The sequence below is a fragment of the Pygocentrus nattereri genome, chromosome 14 (assembly GCF_015220715.1).
Source record: "Pygocentrus nattereri isolate fPygNat1 chromosome 14, fPygNat1.pri, whole genome shotgun sequence".
NCBI classification, from domain to species: domain Eukaryota; kingdom Metazoa; phylum Chordata; class Actinopteri; order Characiformes; family Serrasalmidae; genus Pygocentrus; species Pygocentrus nattereri.
Genome location: NC_051224.1, coordinates 16108889 through 16131029, shown reverse-complemented (window position 1 = coordinate 16131029; position 22141 = coordinate 16108889). Strand labels below are relative to the sequence as shown.

The 22141-nt window shown below is 41.5% G+C and overlaps 1 protein-coding gene across 2 annotated transcripts in view; it reads right to left on the bottom strand.

Moving 5' to 3' along the window:
- The window catches only part of arhgap23a (Rho GTPase activating protein 23a), a 118274-nt gene that overhangs the window by 81193 nt on the left and 14940 nt on the right, over positions 1-22141 (bottom strand). The window contains exon 1 of one of the 2 annotated variants that reach the window (XM_037544638.1): positions 17876-18124. The exons of the other annotated variant lie outside the window; for it this stretch is intronic. Coding sequence (XP_037400535.1) covers positions 17876-17929 — 54 coding nt within the window. The 5' untranslated portion in view covers positions 17930-18124. Of the gene's footprint in view, positions 1-17875; positions 18125-22141 lie in introns of those variants that run through there. 2 annotated transcript variants of the gene reach the window in all.

Sequence of the window (22141 nt, the reverse complement as noted above, 5' to 3'; positions counted from 1 at the left end):
GGCTGTGTGTACGACGAGCCCCGAGGTCTTCACCATAAAGCAAAGCTAAAGCGGACTGGGGCCGTTTTGTTTTCACAATCACCTCAAGAGGTGGTCTCAGTTCGGTTCGTTTTGGGGGCTGTTTAGAGGGGTCCGAGTTCGTTTGGCATGTTCACATATGCAAAAGAAACCATGACTCAGCGGTCTTCAGACGCTGAATCGGCCCAAGTGTGAATACCCCTGAGACTCCCGCACAGCCTAAAAGCCAGGCCATTAATGCCATTAATGCCAATCCTTCATGTAGAAATCTGTTGATTTGCTTCCGCTCTACAATAATGCTCCAGTGCTCATCGGAGTATGTTAGCACAAAGCTAGCAGGGCACTGCACTCTGACGTCAGCTCTAAACGCGGATACTTTAAGCTCGTAACAGGTACGCAAATAACATATTCTCTACTTTGAATGTCTCAGTTTAAAATGAAATATTTCTGTGAAGGCTTGAACTCAAAGTCGTGTCGTTATAGGAGCTTGTTAGCTAGTTAGCTCTCTGCTAACTTGCTCAGCCTACTCTGGTGAGGGCAGAATGCATCCAGCTAATGAGAATGTAAAGTATAACCCAGTTAAAGGGAGTCTGTTAGCAGTGAACAGTGATATTCAACTGGCAATTCATCATCTGGTTGCATTTTATGGGCACAAATGATAACAACTGGGCTTCTTCAAGCAGTGATTATGAGACCACATTCATAAGTTCTTTGAAGCACCGCACGTTCTTAAGAGGTTCCTGCTCATAACGTCCTGTATTGACAGCCACAAACTGCACGGTGTCCCAGAATGCCTTAAAGACATTTAATGGGACATAAAATGATAAAAAGTAAGCACATTTTCTCTGAATCAGTTATGAACAACACTTCTGTTCCTTAACCAGATATTCCAGCCATCTCAAATAGCATAGAGCAAAACAGAACAGAACACACACTGAAAAAATGCAGTTCTTCAAGGGTTCTTCAGTCCAGAAGATGGTTCTAAATACCATTAAATAAAGAACCATTAAATGGTTCTTTGCATTGTGAAAGTGTTAAGTGTTATTAATGGAGAATGTGTTTTATATGGTTCTATTTAGAACCTTTTTTGAAAAGGGTTCTTCTGTTACATGTAACAAGCAAGACATTGTAACAATAGAAGATTGCTTTTTGGTGCTACATGAAACCCTTTTCTAAAAGGTTCTATATAGATCCATCTACAGCGCATTCTCCATCAATCAGAAGAACACGGTTCATGATGCAAAGAACCATTTAATCATGCAGAAGCTTCTTTGAATGTTCATGGATCTATACAGAACCATTCTTGTTTTAGTCCAAATACAATGAAATGTAGTTTGCTACTCCCTGAGTTTGAGGCTTATTAAGTGTCTTACTTTAATAATGTGCTTTAACACTTTCAGGTTTGATAAGATTTTCAATTCTTGAGTCATGATCTGATTTAGGTTTCTCAGTATTTTCCATGTTAAAATGTCTTTAATCAGAGCTGTAACTATACACTGTGCAGATTAGTTTTTCATTCAGTTTTATTTCAACAATAAAAAATAAAAACATTGCAAAGCAGCACACGTCTGTGCAAAACAGGCATCTCAGTAAAGAAGCCTGAACCGAGTATCTCCAATGCAATTCCACAAAACTGAATCATTGACATCAGCAGGCAATCATTAAGAATTAAATGGAAATTACACTCACTTTTTAAAATTCTGCCTAAAATGCTGTTTTAAGTTTTGGCCTAAAACATTATAAAAAAATCAAGTCAAGATGGAATGGATACAAAATACTCCCTTAACAACACATATTTTTTCATATATGCCACTATTTTACAGTTATCAACCATACATATTAACCTCAGAAGACACATGTAGGTTCATGGATGTTTTAGGAAAAGTAAATAAAAATGCTATATGACCCCTGATTCCTGATTCACCACTGTGAACAAATCCGAGTTGGCAAGTTTCTCTTCAGTGAACCATTTCTCATCAAACCAATTCAGTCGGTTTGGTAACAGATAAAAACAGATGAACCTGTAGGGTCACATTTAAATAACACAACCAAAAAAAAACTATAAACATATAGATTTTTATTCACATATGCTTCACTTACTGCACTAAATCCAATAAAACAGGATCATTATGCTCGCCTTGTAATGAATATAGGTGGTCAGCATGAACAATACCATGGCAGCAGCGCGAGACACATGTTAAAGCCTGTCAATGGTGGAAAAGCAACACATCTCACCTTTTTCCCCGTTTGTCTTGCTTCGTCTCAAGCTGTTCAGAGTTAATTATCTTCACAGCAAAGGCTCGTTCTGCTCGTTAGTCTGTCTGCTGATGATGCACGTGACACATTCACATGACGTTACTGAGTAGGATGTGCCCATGCGGGTCATGTCAGGACGCCGGTTCGTTCACATTAATGCCGAATTTGATTTAATTACCTAAACGAGTGTGAACCATCGTGTTAGACAGCAGTATTTCAAACAAAGTGTAGGAAGTACATTTCTATTCATGTCAATTATCATACAGCTCATCACCGCTGGTGTTCAGCAGTTCAGTAAGTGAATGGCCGTAAGGGCTGTGTAGTAAAGCTGGTAATTAATTTATTAAAGCACTGATTCGCTTCAGTTATGGGAAGAAGCTGTTTATCACTCTGACTCTGAGTCTTACAGTCTAACATTCAGTAACATTCAGTTTATAGATGTCCTCATGCTGTTGACTACAGCATAATCACAGCGCAGTCACACAGCTCTGTTTACGAAACAAAGCTGGCAGGACTTTACTAACAGAAGGAGAGTGATAAAGAGGGGGGATAAAGAAAGAGGGGAAGAGAGAAAAGAGAGGGGAGAGAGTAATAGAAGGGAAAGAGAAAGCGAGCATGGTATAAGATACAGAGAGAGGGAAAAGAGGATAAAGATAGTGAAAGAGGATAAAGAAAGGGAATAAACAGAGAGACAAGGAGAGAATGTGAGAGAGGGGAAAAAAGAGAGTGGGAGAGGATAAAGAAAGAGATAGACAGAGCATGAGAAAAAAGAGAGAAAAACAAATAAGAGAGAGAGGGGAAAGAAAAAGTGACCAACAGAGGGAGAGGGAGAGGGAGAGAGAAGATGAAGCAAGGGGGAAGAGAGAAAAGAGAGAAAGGGGAGAGAGAGTGGTAGAAGAGAAAGAGAGAGAGAAGGGAAAGAGAAGAAAGATAGAGAGAGAAGGAGAGAATGTGAGAGAGGAGAAAAAAAGAGTGAGGGAGGATAAAGAAAGAGAGAAGGGATGACAAGAGAGATAGACAGATGGTGAGAGAAGGGAGAGATAAACAAATGAAAGAGAGAGAGGAAATAAAGAGAGTGACTGCCTGAGAGTCAGAGGAGAAAGAGAAGCTTTTACCAATTTCAGATGGACGATAACCAAATAAGGCAGCGACGCAGAAGAAAGAATAGAATGGGGGAGTTAGGGAATACGGAAGAGAGAGGGGATTAGAGTGAGGAAGAAAAGAAAATGAGAGAAATATGCAATACAGAACCATAAACAGTGGAAACCATGACAAACACAGTGGAACAGACACTGAGCAGATAAGAAAGAGTCACAGAGGAAGGGGCACAACAGGGGCAAGTTTAGCAAGATTAGGATGGAGGGCATAAGAAGAAGGGAGCAGGATGGAGAGATGGAGAGTGATAATGACTTTGCTTTGCTCTGACCCCTCCCTGCCCTGAGGCAGCCGTGCGGCTCTCTCTTCCCAGCTCGTTAATCTCTGCATCAGCCGAGCAGATCAGGCGAGCCCCAGGCTTCAGCTCGGCCTGCCTGGACACGATTCTGCAGAGAGCAGTCCTCACACTCACAACAGAGAGAGAACGAGAGAAGAAACGGGAGGTAGTGGTTTTTCCAAAACAGTAAAATGTTATTTGATTTGATTTTTTAAGTTTAATTGAATTATTCTCAAAACTGTATATCTCAAGATTCTGAATTACAAATAATGCCTGTTATCTTGAGGCGTGTGAGTGTGAATACTGAGTGTGTGTGTGTGTGTGTGTGTGTGTGTGTGTGTGTGTGTGTGTGTGTGTGTGAGAGAGAGAGAGAGAGAGAGAGAGAGAGAGAGAGAGCGAGCGAGAGAGAGAGAGAGAGAAAGAGAGAGAGAGAGAGAGAAAGAGAGATATAAGGCAAGAGAAAAAGAGAGAGAGAGAGAGAGAGAGAGAGAGAGAGAGAGAGAGAGAGATAAGGCAAGAGAAAAAGAGAGAGAGAGGAGGGACATGGGAAAGGTGGAGAGAGAGGGATATGCAGAGAGAGAGTGGGAGATGAAAAGAGCTGAGAGAGAGAGCGAGAGAGGTGTATGAAGAGCACAATGGCTACATGTAAAGTCATGTGTCTGCATGTTTAAAAAGGTCTGTCAGCTATAATTTAACCAAACGCTTCACACAACTCCTAAATGTGTTTTCATCTGTCTGTCTGTCTCTCTCTTGCTTTATCTATCTCTCTCTCTCTCTCTCTCTCTCTCTCTCTCTCTCTACTCTTTCCATTTTCTCTATTCTCTCTCTTTTGGCCTATGTCACTCTCTCTCCAATACCCCCTTTTTCTCTTTCTCAACTCTTTCAATCTCTCTCCATTTTCTTTCTCTCTCTCCCTCTCCCCTCTCTCTGCTCCATCTCCCCCTTTTTCACTCTCACTCTCTCTCTCTCTCTCTCTCTCTCTCTCTCTCTCTCTCTCTGTGTGTGTTTGAGAGTACAATGACTGAAACAGTAAGATAAGGGCACTATGGCTGAGCTGCAGTATCAGGCCCAAGGAATGGAAGCAGGAATACTGCACTGCAGAGATGTACACACACACACACACACACACACACACACACACACACACACACACACACACACACACACACACACACACACACGTGTAGGGCATTCAACACACACTCTCATTCAGAGCATCCCAAACACACACAGATGAGCGTTTTGGAAGATTCACTTTCTCTGTATTTTTAACTTTCCAGAAAGCACCAAACTGTAAGGAAGAAGAAATGAACTTTCTCCTCTTTTCTTAAAACGAGTGACGAGATAATGACCAAGACTCTCCTGGGTCCAGCACAGCATAGCACACCCCTGCTTGTACCCGAACTCCAGCCACCAAAATACTTCCCTCTCTCATTCCCCAGCAATTTTCTAGTCTGTTTGCTGTTTTTCTATAGCAGCGAGGAATGTTTGCAGTGTGGGTCGACAGGCATCCTCATCTCTCACTGTCCAAAAACCTGCCCACGTATCCCACCCCCTCTACCAGATTCCTCATCTATAGTGGAGAACTGACCTTATTTGCTCTCTCCAAAACAAATTGCCGTTTTCTGTAGCACAACTCAGTCTTCTGACCAAAAATGCATGCGTACACTCAGGGTGGGGCTGGCCCCTGGCAGGGTTAAGGACAGCATCTGCATATTCTAACATTGTCACAGTATGAGCTAGATGACCATTAAAGCTGATATAGGATCAGATTTTCCACGCTCCAACAATTAGGCTGACTGCATCTGTGACGTGGGAGTCCAGGGGCACTGCGCATGGCTGCCTCAAGCTACAGTCACATTATATATTTACAGCATCATCGTGAAGTGGACATGACCAAGGCTGGACCGAAAACTGTCATCAAAAGAAATCCTCCACATTTGTACAGTTAGAAAGCTAGATAATGTGTAAAATGTAATAGTGAACACAAAAGTGATGAAAATGCAATACTCATGCAGAGTGCTGTACATTGATCTGTAGCAATAAGGTGTAAATGACTGCTGTGGTTGGCGGCAGTTGCGCAGCTGTGGCTAGCCAACTAGTTAGCAATGCAGTTAGCATCTAGCTAACTTGTCTACCACAAACAATAAAACCACAAAAGTAAAAATAATGACTCCGTCCCCCGACCGCATGATAAATCATATTTGCATTGCACAATGCAACTCCGCTCTGCCACCTTGTGGACAAGCAACCATTTGACAAAGCACACCTGCACAGCTCAAAATTACTCCAGTCTGAGCTACAAGCGTGTAAAACGCATCAAACATCAGGATTGTTTTCACACTCAGTGTTGGGTCTCAAGTGTGTAAGGCAGTAACGGCTACTGTCACAACAAGTGGCTGCTGATGTAATGCTGACTGTTTCTCAGCCTTTTAGTGCACAACAAAGAATCTACTTGCAATTCTTAAATCAGTAGCTACTAGTATTTCACTTCTTTTCCTTTTGTACCATAGTGAATGGATTTCTGTTTATACATCTCAGAAAAGACTGTACATGCATCACATCCAGTCAGAATCGCACAATTTTAATAATAATTTATCACTTCTCATATCGTCATTGATAGTGTTATATCTATACATCCAGTAGCAAGCATTGCATTTTCTATTCGTGTTGTGCAGCCCTACTACATATCATGCAGCATCTTTACACTTGTTGAGAAGAAATGCTTAAAAGTTTGTGCTTAAAAACTGCTAAAAAGGTTTGGTACCACTAAATGAAGGGCCGCCCCTTCACAGGTCAATACAGCCAAAGCAGTAGCACTATTGGTTCATGACGCAAATTCGTGTGTTCAATAAAGTCAAAATAAACATACACTTTCACAAACACTGGGGAATGGTCCTTTAGAACCATATGGGTATGTTGCATCAATATACAGAGGGCTGTTTTCTAAAGTTGTCTTCTTGTTTCAGGCAAAAGCTAAAAAGCTAAAACAACTGATGCTGGGATCACAGAGGAAGATGATGAAATGCAGGGGTGGGCGATTTGACAGTCATCACGATAATTTGAGACATTTTCTTGATACACAATATGTGTCAGAATATTTAGTTTTCCTGTGGTTTGATAATCTGAAAACTCACAATGAATCAGTTCTAGTACATTTAAAGGGGCAGTCTAGCCAAACACTGAACCACTGCTATGTGTTCTAAACATTCCTAATTACCTCCTGTCATAGTGGCACAATATTCCCAAGAGTGAGATTTTCCGGTTTAAAAGACTCCCTTCCGATGATGTCATTTTGAAAGTGGGAGGAACTTTTGCAAAACTGCAAGCACTCCAGAGCAAAAAACATGGGTGTTAGAAATGCTTTTAGCTAATGTTAATGCCAGGAAGAAATATCACGTCTGTATTTATTAGCCTCGATATCAGTGGTACATCGGTGGAACTCTCCATTGCCATGGCTGAGGAGTCCCCATGGTTCCATGATGTATTTGTGCAATGCATTCTGGGTATTGTAGTGACAGGATCAATGATTGATGAAGACAAAAAAAGATATAGTTGTGTCAACCGATGAGGCTGAGGAATCCAATGCTATAGAATATAACATTACATGAGGATAGGCTCCAGCACCCCCCCGCGACCCTGAGGGAGAAGCGGCTTAGAAAATGGATGGATGGATGGATGGATGGATGGATGGATGGATGGATGGACAGATATTCTATAAGAGCTAGTTCCAGGCCATAAATGTGCTTTTAAAAATACAATAAAAATGATGAATTTAAATGTTTTTTATTCAATGTTTTACATAGCACATTGCACTAAATTCAACAAGACATAATATACAGTATGCTCAGAAAAGCATATTGTACTACTGTATTATGTGATATTGCTAGATTGTCTACTTTGTGCTGACAGCCAGTGTATATCCTTAACATTAATCAAATGATGGCATAATTACCTTGTTTTCCCAAAAGAAACAAGATTTTTGAAGGAAACAAACCCTTAATATCACATCAACATTTTATATTTTCCAAATATAACCCAATATCATGTCTGATGTTTGCCTTAATAAAGCTAATGACCACAAATCTTAGATGAATTGTTTTTACCCTACCGTTCTGTTCTGTGCGACAACAAAGGGAGCCTTACACAATATTGTACGCATTAACCATACATTAAATACCAAAAAAGAAACATGCTGTTTAATAATTTGTTATCTTTTTAATACAATTTGAAGCAACCAGTAAATTAAATACATGTTTTTGTTATTACCTCTGTTAATAACCTCTAAAACTAAAATTCATTAATACAACTATAGAACTACAGATGATGCATCATTCTGCACAAAGCTGAATATTTATGTACACTAGAGCAGAAAAAAGAAGCAAAGTTAGTAACAGTGGGTGGAGAAGGTCAGTGGGTCACTGTTACTGTCAAAATTCGACTCATTTACATCATGAGTCATGGGCTACAGCACCAGAACGAATATAAGAGAGCACATAAAATAACAGCGAGAGAGATAAAGAGAGAGAATGGATGGATGGAGGAGGGAGTGAATCAATAAGCAGCCATTATGAGTGTGCATTCTCAGTCATGTGGGAAAACAGCTCAGGCCGACGCCCCTGTGGACCTCTGAGTCATTCCATACCACTGTGATTCTCCACAATCAAATGCTCCTGCCCTGCTGAGAGATCTGCTCAACAATAGTGCTATAACCCTCTGCTACTCACAGCTCCAACAAACAAATCTACGCATAATTATAGAGCAATCACACAGCTTAGACCAACTAAACAACTCCATTCAGAAATACCATGTGTACCCAGAAGCGAATTCTAGTGTCAGTGCAGTATCAACAGTTATATGTTCTGCATTTCCTTCAGGAATTATGAAGTCAGTCCATCTATATATCTATCTCTCTATGCATCTACGTGTCTATGTATATCTTTCTATGTGACAAAAGTTACCATTACCGTCATGAACCACATCTTATTACATCAGAAAACATACTGTGATGTAATGTAACAGGATTTATCACGAGGACAATGCATTTTGTCATATTGGCCACTCCTGATGGATGGATGGATGGATGGATGGATGGATGGATGGATGGATGGATGGATGGATGGACGGACGGATGGATGGATGGATGGACAGATCATCCTTAATTTACTTCATTAGGCTTATTATTCAGAACTTATTATTCAGTAACTACTATGATATCATTTACACATGTAGCTATACACGTACAGTTTTAGTACACATAACTCTATAGTTATTAGTGGGTAAGTGAGTTTGTGGGCCCACATATGGACACTTTGACTGAATGTCCTAGACCCAGATTAAGTCTAAGCCTACACCAAAGAACATTTCCATTAGTAATTCTCCACTGACACTATATTTTAGTCCAAGGTTAAGCTTAATCCTTGTTTGGAAAACCAGCATTTGGGATTTAAAGAATTAATTAGAAGTTTATAATTTCTGTAATGCATGTACAAAAATGTTACGTAAGAGAAATGGAGCATCATCAGTGAGCACAGCATTTCTATTATCCCTTTCGGATTGGCCATCAAAAAACTCACAAACCCCAGTATGTCGATGTGAATGACTGAAAAATGTGCTGTTAAAATTCCTCTGGTTTCAAAAAAGTTTGAGTTATCTGATCTGCATCTTTTAGAGGTATTTCTTCGGAAACTCCCGTAACGGCCTGCCACGTCTGTCATTATTTGTACCTCGCCTGCAATGACTGAAACGTTGAAGACATTGGCTGACTCTGAGCAAAAATGAGTTCAGTATGCTGCGCAGTGGACATGCTGACTCAGCACAGGCATTCTGCGTTTGATGCTTAACGAATAAGAAAGAGTGAATGGCTTGCTGTAAACACGTTTACTGCAGTAGAACGCTATCAGTGTGCTCACCGAGGCTCAGCGGAGAGGGTCTGCACTAAAACCAGAGACCACAAGGGAAGAAGCATTAAACTCCTGCTGCCTCAGTTTTATGGATCCATGCTCAAAGCTTTGTAAAGCAGTAGTGCTAACATTTTGGAAAACTTTCAAAATCTGTGAAAATGTAGAATCATATCAGAATCATTTTATACGTGTATCTGCAATCAAACTGGTTTTATATTACCGAAAACAGAGAAACCTTTGAACAGTAATGTGAGTATGAAGCTTGGCCTTTCCACTGTGGTCAGAACGAGAACATCAGTCTCCTAGAAGCTCCCTCTTTACTCTGCCCCCTTTACTCACCCCGCCCCGTCCCGCTTTGCCCTCTGTCTTCTGACGTAGGCCGGGAGCTGAGAGAGCAAGTCTGTAAACCATTTTTTTCTTTAAACTGTGGAGGCCTGGCTGCCAGCAGGTAGTGGTGTTAAGGTGTAAGACTCACTGCCTGAAAGCTAACAGTCACCCACTCCACAAAACAGTAAACCAAACTGTGTAAAAAGTACTGATGCATCGACCTAAAAATGACCATTCAACTGCATAAAAGATTAGAATCTACTTTAATTGACTGTAATAGTAAAAAGGTATGTGCTCAATATGCAACAAAATAAAATGTCTAGGGTATTTACAAGCACAAAGTATAAAATATGGTACATTGTTTTTGTGCATCTGTTTGCATATCATTGTGAAAAGTAACTTTTATCTACCTTTTATCAAGTTTGTCTTCAATTTACTGGCCAATCCTAGTCCAATCTACTTGCTAGGTTGATCTCTCCTTTTAACACAATGCTACAAAGTTGGGAAGATTAAGGCCCACATGTTTCCTACAAGGCACATGAAGTGCAATTACCTCCTTTCAAACCGCCACTGATGCAATATTACTTGATAGAAGAACATTAATGCAGCGTACACATTCACACAGAAAACAACATTGTTCCCACCTCATAACAATACGCAACAGTTGCTGCCATGACGCCATGCAAATATTGGCATGGAAAAAAAGTTACTGGTAAAAATGGAAGACCGTTAGAAGAAAGTTTTACCACTGGAGATTGTTTACTAGGTGGAAAAAGTGAAGAGACCACTGTATTATTTCATTTTTGTTGTATAATGCTGGGTTCATCTGCAATTAAACAACTTGAACGTTTGGCATCGATAGCTCCCAAAAAATGTACATCCGGTTATTTCATCACCATGGTGAAAAGTTATACAGACTGAAATCTTGACGGAATGTTTTGCTTTCTGCTACAGTTTGCAAAAAGTTACCGCTGAAGGTGGCAGAATTTTCTGTTGCAGCTTCACTGGAAACAATGGAAGATCCAGTTTGCCGTTGTCATCTACAACATGTGAATGCAGCATAGCTGCCAACTCTGTTCAATGCCCACACTGGGTAGCATCACATTGAGTGATGGAGAACAGCAGTAAAATTGTAAATTGGTAAAAAAAAAAAATAATAATAATAATAATAATGTTAACTGTGGAAAATGCAAAGTGCAGTCCAAGGGATGTGGACAAACAGCACAACATAAACAAAACAGATGAAACAACAACAACAACAAAAAACTTTAGCCAAAAACAACATATAGCCGAGGGACATCCATAATGGATAAGTAATGAAGACTGCCTCTTCAGATGAGCTAATGAGCTAACAGAGTGTCTTCTAGAGTGTCAGTGTAGTCTACCTAAGGCATTTTCTCCTTTGTGGACGGTGTGCCAACATGTCATTTGTCCAAAAAAAAAAAAAATTATATATATATATATATTATATATATTTTTTTTTCACTGTTTCTGGCCCTAGCTAACAACCAGCCTCATGAGCGATATAGCTGTGTGCTCTCTGCCTTCTCAGCCATGTCCTTAACAACAAGTCAATGCGCTCACATTGAGGCACTTGCTTGAGTTCTGCTTTGAATTGTAACATAACATACAAGTTAAATGCCAGGAATCATGTGTTGTATTTCATTTTTCTCTGGTTATGGTAGCTACAGTGAAGCAGGCTAGTTGGCAAGCTGGTGGTCGTCATTCACACCATTGTGATTTCTGAGACATAAAGCCTTGTAGCTGTGTAGCTGTAACCAGGCCCTCTCTAAAACCAAATTCTGACCATGAGGCTGATCTGTAGGTTTATCACAGGCTGAGAAGATGTGATGCTTGTGAATACACCCCACATTTTTTCCAGCTTGCTCTGGCCAAGTCTCACACATCAGAGCAGATTTCTAAATGAGCTAGAGAGTCTGTTCCGCTCTCTTTCTCTCTCTCCCCATCCCTTTTTCTTCCTCTCTGCCCAACCGTTTTGCGGTAATTGAATCAGGCTTCAATTAGGCATGGCAAGGAGAGAGAGAGAGCTGCTGACAACACACAGGCTTGCAGACTAATGCACGCCACACCCGATGAAACAAAAACACCAGTCTATATTTATCAAATCTATTTGGAACACTTCTGAGTCCATAAGGAGAAAAACTGTATCTTTCTTTTACTTACTCTCACCCTTACTCCTCACCCATGTCCCTCCAAGCCCTCTCCTCCCCACCCCACTTTCTGGTCAGACTAGAGGCCTCCACTTAGACCCATGTAATGTTGAAAAGCACATACAATGTATAAACCTACTAATGTTCACAGACACAACAACTTCAGTAACACAAGGGACACCTGAAGGACACTCAGTATGTTTGTGAATTTTAGGCTCGATCCTCAGTTGTGCAACATGCATTTTATTGGCTAGTAGTAGTCTGAAATTCCAGTTAAACATATCTTTCCTATTCTGCCCACTGGAACAAACATAACTGTGCATAATATTCACTTGCAGGGCCGGGCAATATGACAATATTTATTGTTAGTGGAGTAAATTCCATCACTTTAAATTACATTAAGCTTTTCTGAGGACACTGTTGATCATCATCGTCAATACTTTAAGAGCACCAACATCTTTCATAACAGAGCAGAATTCCTCTGCTTTAATTTGATTTAGTGCAGTATGTGAAACCTTGAATAAAAACCACTATTAGTTTGTTAATGTCTGTAAATCAAATACATTCAAGCAGACAAATATGAAACCATAGTGTTGTTTACTTCTCTTGTAAGGAAAAGGAATCTTTTCTGTACATTTTATGGTTCCTGCCAATACCATGTTGCGGTCATATCAAAGCATTTTATCTTGAAAACAGCAGCAGACTTTCTTTTTTTTTAACACTTTCTGGTAACTGGATTAATACAAAAGATCTAAATTTACTTAGAATAAAAGTGGGTAACATATACACTACATTTCTAAAAGTATTCGTTCACCTGCCTTCAGACGCATATGAAATTGAGTGAGATCCCATTCTTAATCCATAGGGTTTAAAATGATGTCGGCCCACCCTTTGCAGCTATAACAGCTTTAACTCTTCCGGGAAGGCTTTCCACAAGGTTTAGGAGTGTGTTTATGAGAATTTTTGACCATTCTTCCAGAAGCACATTGGAAAGGTCAGACACTGATGTTGGACAAGAAGTTCTGGCTGTCTCTAATTCATCCTAAAGGTGTTCTATGGGGTTGAGGTCAGGACTCTGTGCAGGCCAGTCAAGTTCTTCCACACCAAACTCGCTCATCCATGTCTTTATAGACCTTGCTTTGTGCACTGGTGCGCAATGTGGAACATGAGGGGATCATCCCCAAACTGTTCCCACAAAGTTGGGAGCATGAAATTGTCCAAAATCTCTTGGTCTGCTGAAGCATTAAGAGCTCCTTTTACTGGAACTAAGGGGCCGAGCCCAACTCCTGAAAAACAACCCCACACTATAATCCCCCCTCCACCAAACTTTACACTTGGCACAATGCAGTCAGACAGTAAATTTGCATTGCGCTTCGTGATGTAAGGCTTGGATGCAGCTGCTTGGCCTTGGAAACTCATTCCATGAAGCTCTCTACGCTGTTCTTGAGCTAATCTGAAGGCCACATGAAGTTTGGAGGTCTGTGGCGACTGACTCTGTAGAAATTTGGCCACCTCTGTGTACTATGCACCTCAGCAACCGCTGACCCTGCTCTGTCATTTTACATGGCCTACCACTTCATGGCTGAGTTGCTGACGTTCCCAATCGCTTCCACTTTGTCACAATACCACTGACAGTTGACTGTGGAATATTTAGTAGTGAGGAAATTGCACGACTGGACTTGTTGCACAGGTGGCGTCCTATCACAGAACTATGTTGGAATTCACTGAGCTCCTGAGGTACTGTGGTACTGTGTAACAGTTATACATTTTTAACATGAGTTTAACATGATGTGTAAACAAGTTTAACATGATATGCTGAGATACATTTCAATACAACATGACACACTGTATTGTAACATCCCTACTGTTTATCTACATCCAGTCATGTAGCTACTGTTCAGGTTCCATTACAAAGAAAAAAGCCACAGCACAGGAGCGCATTCCAAAGCCGAGCGCTCATACATCGTGGCTAAAACTGAGCCCTGCGCCAGTACCATAAAGAAACACACTTACGCACCTCTATAAACACACTCGTATCTTTTCTCATTACTCCCAGAGATAGAAAAGTGGCTTATTTTTATACCGGCCAACAAAGACATGAGTGGAACTCTTCAGTGGGAAAAAATCTCCCAGTGCACAGTAAAAAACAGGCTGAATGTGGACAGGAAAAGAAGAAAAGAGCAAAAGAGAACAGAGACTGAGTTTATCAGTTCCAGGTGACATCACAGCAACATACAGATGTTTACAAATGTGGCGCCTCTTGGGGTCAATGACTATATTCATCTGTTAAATAAAAGCAGACCAGAGTGCCAGATATGGGGGGGTGGGGAAAAAGAGTGAGGGAGTCAGGAAGGACAGTCAAAGGGAAAGAAAGAAAGAAAGAAAGAAAGAAAGAAAGAAAGAAAGAAAGAAAGAAAAAGAAGGGGAGGGAGAGAAAGTGAAAGAAAGAAATAAAAGATAGAAAGAGGAGGGAGAGAACGTGAGAGAGAGAAGGAAAGAGAAAAAAAATAATCAAGAAAGAAAAAGAAAGAAAAAGAGGAGGGAGACAAAGTAAAAAAAAGAAAGAGGAGGGGGAGGGAGAGAAAGTGAAAGAAAGAAAAAGAAAGGAGGGAGAGAACGTGAGAGAAGGAAAGAAAAAGAATTAATCAAAGGAAGAAAGAAAAAGAGAAGGAGGAGAGAGACAAAGTGAAAGAAATATATAAATAAAGAAAGAAAGAAACAGTCAAAGAAAAGGGAAAGAAAGCAAGAAAGAAAGAAGGAATGAAAAAAGAGAAAGACGAGGAGGGAGAGAAAGTGAAAGAGAAGGAAAGAGAAAAAGAAATAGTCAAAGAAAGAAAGAGAAGGGGGAGAGAGAGAGAGAGAGAGAGAGAGAGAGAGAGAGAGAGAGAGAGAGAGAGAGAGAGAGAGAGAGAGAGAGAGAGAGAGAGAGAGAGTAGTCAAAGAAAGAAAGAAAGAAAGAAAAGCCAAAAACACACAGTAAGTAAGAGGGCAGAGACAGACAGTAAAACAGTCGATGGGAAAGGGGAGAGACAGGTTAGTTTCTCAGGTTAGTGAGAGAGAGAGAGAGAGAGAGAGAGAGAGGAAAAGAGAGAGAGAGAGAAAGGGATATTTACTGCAGAAATACTGGGAAAAACTTACTTCCCAGATGTTTCACATGAAGGAATCGATTATAGACATTTTTAATCCAACAGCAGAGCAGCCCAGCAGAACGAGGCCTTTACAGCTCAGAGCCTGATGACGTCAAAACATTTAAGAACGCTTTAGAACATAGGCTGAAAACTAATGCATAGAAAAGCCTTTTATATTTTATCAGACTTATATTATTATACAACACAAAGCAGGGGAGAGGAGGGGGCACACTGCTTTAACACTGCCCATAGTGATAAAGAATATCTGGACTTAATATACAATATATGACCAAAAGTTTGCAGACACCTGCTCGTCCATCAAGTCAGAGGCATTAATAGGGAGTCTGTCTCCCCTTTGCTGCACTGACAGTCTCTACTCTTCCTCTTCTGTGAACACTTTACACTAGACATTGGAACACTGCTGTGAGAATTTGCTTGTGTTCAGCCACAAGAGCATTAATGGTCAGGTGCTGATGTTGGATGATCAGTTTTGGAACACAATTGCATCTCCAATTTATCCCAAACATATTGGATGAAGCTCCATCACTCTAGAGAACACAGTTACACTGCTCAACAGCCCAATGCTGGGGAGCTTTATACCACCTTTGGTTGGGCATAATAACCTCCAAAACATCCCATTCTATTGGCAATGCATTCATATAGAAATTAAACAAGCTGTATGTGCGCCGTTTGTTGCTAGAAGAGTTATATGCAGTTGCTTAGGGCCCCTTAGCCTTGCAGGGCCAGCACTTACCTTGTAACAAGAACATCTGGGGACAGCCACAAGAAATTTGAGGCTAAATGTGGGCGGGAACACAGACTTGGTGGGAAGAAACTAAGTGTGAAATTTCTAAATCAAACCAATGGCACATGAAGGGGGAGCTTAAAGTGAGGCAAGATTCCATGTTTTCTGGACTCCACTTAATTTTAACCAAGACAATGCAAGATAATAAAAGGATCTAGCAGAGATTAAACCATCGTAAGCACAGTTTATAGAGATATGATGAAAACTCATCATATCAGGCTGCTTCACAAATGGTTACAGCTGACAAATGTGATGTACTGAGAAAATCCTTACTGTGCTCAGAATTCTTTGAAAAAGAACAATTTTTAAATTCTTTTTCAGTTTTTCACTCCAGTGCAGTTGGAGGTTATCTTGATCCTCTTTCCACGAGGATGAAGCTGGCTTTGGGTTTTTTTCACTCCACCTTAAATTATGCATCATTTACCATAATAGAGTGCCGGCACCAGAATATAACTGCTGCACCATTTAAGGTGGAATGGAAAATTGGAATAAGAAGCTGGCAAATAAGAAGTCAACCATAGCTTCCTCTGGTGAGCAGTGTTGGCATTGTTTGAAGCCTGGGAATTAAACAAGCTCACACTACTCTTCCTTGCTTTACACAAACCTCGGTCTAAATGTCCCTCGTGCCAGTTACAATGGAAAAACACGGAACTGACTCCAAGTATTTCGACTCTCGGAGTCACTGGCCAGGATTTGAAGACATGTTGGAGTTGAAGAATCGATTCTTTTGGAATCGACTCCCCATCACTGGCTTTAGGGGATGTTAGTGCGACTGAAAAGTTCCACCAAAATTCATGTACATGCAGACGTGGGTCAGTTGTACAGAGAATGGACCGCATGCGGTAAAAATAAACGCTACATCTTGGAAAGGGAAAGCCGTTCTGAGAGCTAATGACAGCGCTGTGCTTGTTTTGCTTGTGTTTTTGATTGTACTCCAGAGCCCACACTAGTGGAATCTGGGGGCAGTTTTCAGAAAACTGTCCCCAATATTTTCATCACGTCTGGCCCCACCACTGTTTCCAATAAAGGTACGCAATTCTTCAGCACAACACAGCTCACCCCTCAGCACACTGGCATTACTACATTAAATTAAAGCCATATCTCGCCTTCAGAGCTCCTCAGTAGATGACTGAGTGCTTTGCTACATGATGCTGTGCTGTCAGTTTGCAGAAGCCTTAAGGGCCCCTGCGCTAACAGGGGCCTCCCACAAGTATGTACATAACTTTTTCTTTTGTGCTTATTATGATTTTGACAGACACATATCTAATGACGTCATCACAAACAAAATCAAAGTAGGGAAGCAGAGACACCACACTTATTTCCTTAAACAGAAGATGTAGTTCTGTTTCCCCTGCATTCTGCTTTTCCTAAACTCTTTTGTGATCACAAAAAATGAATCTGAATTTATTTTCATGCCTGCGTATAAAAAAACATCACTGAGGTGGTTGGGAGGTGGGTGGGGTGCTTAGGGCCCCCAAGTGTCTTGAAACGTCCCTGTACACATATACACAAAGCAATTTGAGCTGCAGCCTCCAGTCCAGTAAACAGAGCTAAATGCAGTAGTGATGGTTTTCATTTGAACCTGTCCTGCTGAAACACTTGATGGTTGCTATGGGTTTTTCGCACCTCAGTCCAAGAAGTGCCATCAAGAGCCAAACAAAGCTGCAAGAAAAACACTCTACCCTCCAAACAGCCCTGCATGTTCCTCCCCCCTGACTGTTTGTATGGCCACGCCGTTTAATCCTCTTAGGGAATCATGCCGCGGACTCCCGCTCAGCACAGCCCGCACAGCAGCACAACACGCTCGACGCCCAGCAGGAAACACGAGCACTTACTTCGGTCTCTGCGCGCGGAGGGATCCCGACCAGGCAAAATGCAACTCCATTCATTGGACAGCGGAGGGGTGGAAGGGGGTCCGATCTGGCGGCTAATAAAGTTGCACTAAGCGTCGGAGTGTGCAAAGGAAACGAAAAAAAGAAGAACAAGAGTACTCGCGATTGCACGCCCTCGCGCTCCGATGCACCGCGCCGTTATCCAGTCCAGCTTGCTGTTTTCCTCTCAGTGTAAATCCCTCCCCCGCCGGCTGAGACTGACCGGGCTGGAGACTGAACGCAGCCCGCCTGCCCTTCGCCTCTAGGCTTTCCGTAGCCGTCCGAGCGGGAGTTATTTTCCCACCCGTATTCGGATGAACTCCGCCCTCATGAACGTATTTGATAGTGCGCTGGGATTGGCTAGTAGTTCACAATCACAAACACTTAAATTTGCATATTGCTTCGCGATTGGCGCGAAGATCATACCAATGACAGCCATTGGTTCATACTCTCGCAGATAGTAGTTCACTCTCACAAGAAGTTGACTTATTTACATATTGTGCGGGAATTGGCTAGTAGTTCACATTGACGAGCAGTTGACTGATTTGCATATTGAGCTAGGATTAGCTAGGAGTTCACGCTCATTAGTACTTGGTCGATTTGCATATTGCTACGGGGTTAGATAGTAGCTCAGCCGACTGGAACGAACTGCTAATAAATCCTAACGCAGCATGTGAGAGTTGACGGAATACGGGTGAAAAAAGAACACAAAACACTACCGCTGCTCGACTGACGGGGCGCGCAGCACCGCCTGGCGGCCATCTGTGAGAACTACAACTGCAACAAGTCCGTTCAAGGCCATACAGACAAAGCGCTCTATGTGGTCAAATTAACAGAGAGAGATGGAGGAAAAGACATAACTTCAAAGTGGGGGGGAAAGAAAGGTGGGATTAGAGGGGGAGTTTAAGAAGGAGAGAGGAAAGTTTTTTCCAGCAATATTTCTGTGCAGAGCAGTTCTGTTTAAAACTCTGTGTTTGTGTGTGTGTGTGTGTGTGTGTGTGTGTGTGTGTGTGTGTGTGTGTGTATAATTAAAAGTTAGATGTACTTGATGATGATGATGATTATTATTATTATTATTATTATTACGCAAAACCTGTTGTATATGGTTCTTTAAAGGGCCCATGTCCCACATCTATTTATGATGTTTGGGCTGTAATTTATTTTTTACATGACCACATTTCAATTATCTTTAACATTTAGAACTATAATTTGATTTTTGTTACTCTTTACGACAGATATATGTAAATTACATCTGTTCTCACTGGCTGACTTGTATTGTGCTGCATTTTAAAAGAGTTCAAGCTGAAACATTCCATATGTATTCAGCATGAAGGGGCTAAACTTCTGTAGGCTGAATAGGTTGATTACACACGCACACACACACACACACACACACACACACACACACACACACACACACACACACGTACACACACACACACACATTTTCTCAACCGCTTATTCTTCTGAGCTTATTCCAGCAGTCATTGGGCGCAAGGCAGGGTGGAGCCCTTTAAAAGTGGTAATATGTAGCACCAGTGTTACCACTATTATGGCAATTTATAGAATACTGCACTATAGAGCAAAGCAATATAATTATTATATCCATCCATCCATCCATCCAAGCCACTTCTCCGTCAGGGTCGCGGGGGATGCTGGAGCCTATCCCAGCAGTCTTCGGGCGGAAGGCAGGATACACCCTGGACAGGTCGCCAGTCCATCGCAGGGCAGACAGACAGACACAGACAGGCACTCACACCCAGGGGCAATTTAGCATGTCCAATTGGCCTGACTGCATGCCTTTGGACTGTGGGAGGAACCCGACGCAGACACAGGGAGAACATGCAAACTCCACACAGAGAGGACCCTGGCCGCCCGGCCGGGGAATCAAACCCAGGCCCTCCTCGCTGTGAGGCGACAGCGCTACCCACCACGCCATCGTGCCGCCCTATATAATTATTATATTATAATATATTATAATATTATATTATAAAATAATTATAATATATTATTATAAATACATTGTTTGCACAATAATATAGAAGTGCAGTGGATGACAGCTTAATAATAATTACAATGTGTTTACCCCAAGAAGCCATTAGAGAATAAAAGACACACCCTTATTAGTGTTGTTCATTTTTAGACCTGTTCCCAGGCACAGATTGAGTTCAAAATGATATCCTACAGGGAGACCAACCCACAGTGTGTTATGATGGCGACAAAGCCTTTACAAATATACTCTCACTATTTATTGTAATCCTTTGTCTTGTTTTATTGTTTAGAGTTCCAGCAGACTGCAGTACAAGCAAGGGTGTGTTGTTTTAGCTGGCAGAATGATTTGTATGAGGTACAGCATGGTTAGATAAACAAAGAGTAGGAAGTCCACTCAGGCCTGGTTCACTTAGCCGCCGTCTGTTGGATCGGGGCAGTTGCAGAGAGTCTGGATGCTGCTTCTACTTGCTGAGAGAGAGCAAATGAACCCAGCAGGCCAGACTACTCAAGGGTATTACATTACAGAGAGAGAAGTCATGTTAATGATGATTATCATCCTGTTAATTCTATTAGTCTGATTAATTTCATGCTAATGTGGCTTAACTGGATTGCACTGTTGAACAGAATTGTATTATTCTGAATGTCAGACAGTGCGTTTGGACTAAGTGAAGGCTCTGGAAGTCCCGTCTAGGGGCAGGTGGGTTTGTAGAACCCCTGAGAGTGCTCAGAGAGAGAGAGAGGGAGAGAGAGAGAGCTCCCTGAGGGGAATGAGAGATTAAAGCACTGTTACAGCCATTACATGCAGATGTAAGCCCTATTAGCACTACAGACAGGAGACCAGTAGATTCATGCATGGACAAAACCAGGTAAATGAGAGCTAGTGAACTAATGCAGACTAGTGTTAAACTGCAAATAGGAATCCAGTGGGCCTCTGCCTGGTGGTGGTTAACCCTGTTACCGCAGTACCAGCCCACCAACAGAGGAAAACAATTTAAGAAAAACATCATTCTTAGAGTGATCTTTTACACACAAACCATAGCAAGATGCTAGTTTTCCCACACATGAACATAACTGCAATAGTGGTCTTTGCTCTAGGCAAGGTGTCCCCTAGGGACCCCATGAGCCAAGGGCCCCATTAAAATATGAATTAAATATACTGTATATGTTAATGTTACACAATATCATATTATTATACAATAAACGTTGTGTCATTATGTCATTCATATTTTTATTTTAGTATTCACACCCATTTTCCAAACCACTTATCCATCTATTTCGCAAGGGGAGCTGGAGCCTATCCCAATGGTCATGGGACAGAAGGCAGGATAAACCCTGGATAGGTCACCAGTCCATCACAGGGCTATACTGGGAAATAATTTTGCTTACATTTTCTTAAAACAAGCAACATTATCTGTCAACACTGTGAGATAAATTCACCCATATCATGGAGAAACAAATTTTCTTTGCTTTTTTGGGACAATAGAGATTAATATTGTATGTAAAACTGCATGTTTTAACACATGCCATTGACTCTGAAAAAACAGTGCTTTTTTGCTATTTTTTGATTACTATCTGTCAGGTAAACTTACCAAACTATGACATGACTGCTTCAACCAGCACCAGCGACTACAATCACCAGAGTCTGCTAAAGATGAGAAATCAGCCACAATTTCTGCTTCCAAATGAACTGTGGGAAGAGCTGCAGAAGCTAGGCCTGCTGTGAACCACGGTGCTGCGTGAGCCTGCTGGCTGAAAGCGATGTGCGAGAAAACAGAAGCGAAGCAAGCGAGCTGTGTGTGCGCTAGGCTAACAGCTAACCCCAGACGATTGTTCCATCGCATCTTCTCTCAAACGTTTCTTCCTTGGAGAATAAACTGGACTACCTCCTGATTCAACAGGCTACCCAAAGTGAGTTCAGAGACTGCTGTGTTTTCATTTTTACAAAGATGTGGATGATGAGTTCCACTCTGGACTTAGCCGTTCAGCTTGACGGCCTGTTGTGCTTCCGTGTGGACAGAGATGCTGAGCTGTGCGGTGAGACTCAAGGTGGGGGAATGTATGTTTACATCAACACTGAATGGCGTAAAAACGCAGCACTAGTCTCTAGTCACTGCTAACCACTGGTGGAGTTTGCGATTGTCAGAGTCAGGCCATTTTATTTGCCATGAGAGCTAACTATGCTGTACATAGTAGTGGTGTATATAGCTCCCAGTGCTAATGCTAAAGCTGCACTGAATG